The 6,448-nt window shown below is 41.3% G+C and overlaps 1 protein-coding gene across 1 annotated transcript in view; it reads right to left on the reverse strand.

Annotated features, from left to right (window-relative positions):
- ASB3 (ankyrin repeat and SOCS box containing 3) overlaps positions 1-6,448 on the reverse strand; it is a 112,839-nt gene that overhangs the window by 94,538 nt on the left and 11,853 nt on the right. The window contains exon 3 of the mRNA XM_006881016.1: positions 2,943-3,101. Coding sequence (XP_006881078.1) covers positions 2,943-3,101 — 159 coding nt within the window. The remainder of the gene's footprint in view (positions 1-2,942; positions 3,102-6,448) is intronic.

A 6,448-nucleotide genomic window follows, 5' to 3' on the forward strand; every position in this document is an offset into this window, starting at 1 on the left:
GATTGAGGTTGTTAGCTATTACAGCTTGCTCAGATCCACAATCAACACTCTTAACACGAGAAGTCAGGAAACCAAAAGACAAATTGCAATGGGAAAATCTGCTGTCAGGGACCTCTCCAGAGTACTAAAGAGTAATGATGTCAGTCTAGAGACAAGGGTGCGCCTGATCCAGGCCACGGTCTTCTCAATTACTTGTTAGGCTTCAGAGAGTTGGACAATGACTAAGGATGACAGAAGAAGAATAGAAGAATAGATGCCTACAAGTTGTGGTGCTGGAGAAGAGTCTTGACTGGACTGTCAATAAAACAAATAGGTCTGTTTTGGAGAGGGTGAAATCAAGTCTCTCCTTGGAGGCTAGGATTTTGAAGCTCTGTCTCACTTACTTTGGGCACATGGCCAGGAGAGATCAGTCCTTGGTGAAGGACATCATGCTCAGAAGAGTGGACAGACAGCGCAGGAGAGGGAGACCCCAGATGAGATGGATTGATACAATGACTGGGGTGAGGTGGTTGGTGTGTCAGAATTAGTGAGACCGGCTCAGGACAGGGACGGGTTCAGAGCTGCTGTACACAGGGTCACTATACAGGGTCACTATACATCACAGGCAACTCAACCAGTAACATTCTATGACAGGTTCAGAAGCAGGAGTGGCATCCACTTCCTAAACAACATGCCTCCGGAAATTCTATGAACTTTGATAAATGTCGACGGTTGTAGAGGGGCTTCAGGCCTTTTGTTCACAGGGTCAGTATGAGTCGTACTTGACTTGAAGGCAATCAACAACAACAGCAGCAACAACAATATAGTCTGCCTATAAATGAAAATGGTGTGCACAGACACTTTATCAAGCGATTGTACTGGAAGATTTATGAAAGCATGTGAAATTGCACCTAAAGTTGTTTTATTAGTGACTATAAGCAGTAACAGTAAATTTATTGTAGTTGATGAATAAATGTACTTAATCTAGTCTCAGTTATTTTGGTCTAATAACGTTTTCATTTTTTTAAAAAGTTATATTTGTAATTTGTACTATTGAGGGGGGTTGACTGCAGGGGTTACTGTCGATGTATGATTTGCATTGTATTTTATAGAATCATCTAAAATGGTATATTGATTTTTATAACTTAAGTGATATTTAGGTATTCTAATAACTGTATATTTGACAAACTACTAAAATGTTTTACATTAGGGGAAAAAAACACAACACAAAGCTGGAGAGAAGTCTGGCCACAAATAAGCCACACAATGAAAAGATGGAGACTTACAGAACTACTCCAAAGCTTGATTTTCAAGGTTGGAACATGATTTTAAACAGGTGTCAGAACTCACCGAACCATACACCAAAACAGTCAATTTTAGGGTATTCAACGTTGTTGTTAGGGACCATCAAGGTCAACTACCGTTCACAAAACGCTGTGAGTCACGGATTTGAGCTTCACCCTACCCACCTTCTTTACTATCTGTTACAGTCACTACGTCAATCCATCTAGTTTCTCTCTTTCTCCGACCCTCCACCTTTCCCAACATGATGTCTTTTTCCAAGGACCAGCCTCTCCTAAAAACCTGCCTAAAGTACAGGAGGCGAAGTTTCACAAATAAATTCCTTAAACATGTATTTTAGGGAGCTCTGGTGGCCTAGTGGCAAGAAGCTCAACTACAATCCCAGAAGTGTGTGGTTCGAATCCACCAGATGCTCTGCTGGAGGAGGAGGGACAATCTCCTCCTGTACCAGTCAGATCCAATTTGAGAGTATACACATACAAAATAATAAAATGAAATTAGAAAAAAAAAAAACCAAACCAAAAACAAACATGTATTTTAAATTCATGAAGGAAAAATTACTTTCAAAGACATTGCTTTCATTCTCATCCCTGTACCAAAAAGTAAGTAAATATTATTACTCCTGTGATTGAAGTGAGAAAAGGGAAGTAAATTAAATAAATGAGCATACATATTACACATGACAAGATCGGAACTATGGTGTAGATCCATGGACTCTATACCACATGCTTTACGCTTTGTCCTCCCACATCCCACGAGCTTTCATGTGTGACAATGACCCAAAAGCCAAATGGTATGTTAAGGGGATGGGAGGCCAAAAATAAAAAAGCCCTATGTGTGTCATTCAGAATGAATCAGCTGCCCTGAAGCAGACCATAAGTGGGTTAAATCTGAACAGTGATCCATACAAGCAGCAAATTAACTGATTTTCAAAATTTAATTATTGACTACTTCTATGATGGCCTAGTGGCAAGAAGCTGTGCTGCAATCTTAAAGGCACACAGTTCAAATCCACCAACTGCTTCACTGGAGAAGGAATTAAATGCCTCTGAAAACCCAATGGATGGTCAGCCATCGGTCAGCTCAGACTCCATGATACACAACAACAACAACTTCTACAAAGGCTTTTTAATGTCTTAATGCAAAGAAAAGCACAAACAAGTATAATCACAGGCAGTCTTATAACACTGGTTGTAACAGAAGCACAACCTGGTTTTCAGAGCTACCCTAACTATCCTACAGAAACTGGTAACTACAATCTAACAGACCAAGAATTTAGAGATATTCCCCAAAGTTCCTTCCTAAGAATGGGAAAATAGTGGGAAACTGTGCAGTGTTAAAGCGTAACAGGCACTCTGTGAAGCCCCTCATAAAACGGACGATCCCAGAGGACCATACGCTGAGTGAAGGCAATGCACTATTATACAAAGTAAACAAAGGATTTTTCATTCAAAAAGAGATCTTTTTTTAAAAAGTTACTAGAAGTGGGAGTAAAAAAAGGGAGAGTAAAGCAGTTTAGAAACAACCCCTAAGTGGGAATGAGGAGAGAATATGCCAAAAGAACATAAATAGTTCAGAGGAAAATTAAGTGTTTCTTCAGGGCGGGGGGTGGGGGTGGGGGGGATTGAAATAGCATCTGCACCAAAAACAGCCTACCTCACCTATAAACAGCGGCGTGGTTTCCTCCAGAGTCATTTCGTTAGGGTCTGCCCCAGCCTTTAGAAGGATTTGGACAATCTTCCAGTGTCCTTGACTTGCTGCAAGATGTAATGGACAGAAGCCCTCAAAAGTCCTTGTCTTAATGTAGTTTTCGGATGAGTCTATGGAAAAATAAAAAAGATCAGCAAAAATACTGTCCCTTCTTGTGCTTAAAAGATTCACAGAGAGAAAAAAAAAAGATTCACAGAGGAATTGTCTTAAAAATGTACAGCAATTTACAAATGTGGTTTCTCCAAATAAGTTTAAAAATTTCTAGAAAATAAAGAAAAAACTCTACAAGTATTACAGTGTATTCTTTTAATTTTTTTTTATTTATTTGGTATTTCTAACACAAAAACAACTACCTGGTGTTTTTAAGACAATTCTGCCCATGGTATGAATGACCCAAATCATGGCATATTGCTTCATATCCATCTAAAAGTTGCACAATAAAGAAGGAAGACCAAAGAGGAATCGATGTCTTTGAAGTATGGTGTTGGTGACGAGTACTGCATACAAACAGCATTAATAAAGTTCAAGACAGATTTTTAAATTCCTATTATACAATATCAAAGATTCTGAAGCTTTGTCTGACATACTTTGGACATGCTGCAGGGAGGGACCAGTCCCTGGAGAGGGGCATCATGCTTGGGAGGGTGGAGGGACAGCGCAGGAGAGGAACGCCCTCAATGAGATGGACTGATTCAGTGATTGGGGTAATGGGGATGGGTGTGTCAGAGTCAGTGAGATTGGCACAGGATAGAGCAGGGATTAAGGCTGTTGTACATAGGGTCGCTATGAGTCGCAAGAGACTCGACGGCACATAACAATAACAATCATATAATATGGTTAAATTCAACATCCCACTTGGACTCTAGTTTTCAGCAGTAGTTAATTTCTAACATCCTGTTCTCTGGGTAACAGTTGACAGTACTGGTTAACCTCTCTGGTTAGCATTGCTTGTTCCCATGGGTATAGATCCATATTGAACCTGTATTTGGAGTCATATAAATTTGCTGAGCTGGTGTAAATGGATTTGTGTCAGACCATCCAAACCCCAGCCTAAGATGACAATACCACATCCTAGGCAAATCTTACTGCTTGAAATGTAAGGGAGATGTACAAGGTGAGTTACCACTGTTTGAATAGGTCATTGTTTTATAAAAAGTTGTTTAATGGAAACTGTCTTGTTGTTGTTGTTGTTGTGTGCCATCCAGTCATTTGCAACTCATCGCAACCCTATGTACAAGAGCCCTAAACGCCGTTCTATCCTGTGCCAACCTCGCTGTCTCAAACACACTCATTCCCACCACTTCACTCACAGAATCGATCCATCTCATCAAAGTTCTTCCTCTCCTGCGCCGTCCCTCCACTCTCCCACACATGATGTCCCTCTCCAAGGACCAGTCCCTCCTTGCAACATGCCCAAAGGATGTCATACGAAGCTTCAGAATCCTTAACTCCAGGGAACATTCTGGCTTCACCCTCTCCAGGACAAACCTGTTTGTTCTCCTAGCAGTCCATGGTATATTCAACACTCTTCTCCAGCACCACAACTCAAAGGCATCAATTCTCTTTCTATCCTCCCTATTCACTGTCCAACTCTCCGATGCATAGCACGTAATTGCAAAGACTATAACCTGAACCAGGCACACCTTAGTCTCCAGCCTGAAGTCATTGCTCTTCAGAACTCTCCAGAGATCCCTCACAGCTGACTTTTGCAATGCAATTCGTCTCCTGATTTTCTGACCCTGGACCACATGACAAGTAGGAAGGTAGTCTCCAAGTAGGAGAACTAGCTCACTGTTTTCCAGATCTGTGAATAAAGTGTATGTCTGATTCAGTCTCTGTGTGTCGTAAATAGGAGGGGGGGGGGCCCGCAGGATATGTGACTGATGGCTAAGGACCTACTGTTTGTACAGTAACAAATATTCCATTGACCTCCCAAAGAACACACAAATTGGTCCTATAGGAAAGAAATATAGGAAGCTCTGGTGGCCTAGTAGTAAGAAGCTGAGCTGCAATCCCAAAGGTACCCAATTCAAATCCACCAGATGCTTTGCTGGAGAAGGATGGGCAATCTCCTCTCCTGTGGTTACCTGCCTCTAAAAATCCACTGGAGAATGAGTTATGGGTCAGTTCCAACTCGACAGCACTCAACAACAACAATGGGAACTCTAAGTAGGGAACTCCTGAGAGGTAAGGATGATAAAACTTCACCTCACATATTTTGTGCGTGTGGTGAGATGGGGCCGGTGCTTGGGAAAAGCCACTATACTGTAAGGTAGAGGCCATCAAAAGAAAGTAAGACCCTTAGCAAGATGAAATGGTTCAGTGACTGTCAACAAGGGCGTGAGCACCACACAGATTCTGAGGGTGATGCGTGACAGCGCATTTCGGGCAGGACATGGCGACCTGTTGTCCACAGGGTTGCTATGGCTCATGGACACCACTTTACAACATGTTGGGTTTTTAATCTAATTTTTGAGCTGTTGTTTGATTGACTAGTTAGTTGGTTTATACTTAGTAAAAACTGAAAAGACATACAAGATAAAAACAACAAAGAATTTTCAAAATGAGTAAGAAAAGCCTTGCGAGCAGTCTAGATATGCTGCGTCTCTTGCGTGATGATTAGTAAAGTAACGTGGTTCTGGCGAAGAGCAGTCACGACAGTGAGTGTCCAGTACAGAGAAGACAAGGCAGAAGACAGCAGAGATGAAGGGAAGACAGCGTATACAGAGGTCATGTAGAGCAGGGGTGCAACATCCAAGCTGAGAAACTTTCTTTTGGAAAGACAGACATCCTCTTCTACTGAGAAAGACATTTTTAAAAAGATCAGATTTAATACTGGCTATTTAAAATATTATACTTTACAAAACAAAGAGTCAGTATTTGTGCACCCACCACAAACAAAAATAAAACCAACAGGAGAGGGAATAATAGAATGGAACGCAGACTGTGACCAAAGAATCAAATGAAGTGACAAAGGTATGACACAGGTGCACTAAGGAGTGGGGGGAAGAGATCCTGTCCTTTACATTAACTGTGAAAAATGATGTTCTGACTAGAAACTCTAAGACTTGCATATGCAATCTCTAAAACCAAGATATGTGGCATGATGAAACAGCTGCCCCAGATCCAAACAAAACTCCATTTTTAATCAAACTGTACCTTGAACTAAAATGTCTGCTTCTGCACTGAAGAGACAACTCAACTTCTAGTAAGACTTCAAACTGTTTTGTTACCCAAAAGGAGAGACTTAGCTTGTGAACAGATCATGTGGGAAGCATGGCTCTATGAGGAGGAACATGACATCAGGATAGGAGGGAGACTCATCGACAACTTACGTTGCGCAGATGACACAATCTTGCTTGCTGAAACTGAAGAAGACCTGAAGCACTTGCTGCAGAAAGTCAAGGACTGTCATCTTCAATATGCATTGAAGCGCAACATCAAGAATACAAAGATT

The sequence above is a fragment of the Elephantulus edwardii genome, unplaced genomic scaffold (assembly GCF_000299155.1).
Source record: "Elephantulus edwardii isolate Elephantulus edwardi_28Jun2011 unplaced genomic scaffold, EleEdw1.0 scaffold00011, whole genome shotgun sequence".
In the NCBI taxonomy this organism is placed as follows: Eukaryota; Metazoa; Chordata; class Mammalia; order Macroscelidea; family Macroscelididae; genus Elephantulus; species Elephantulus edwardii.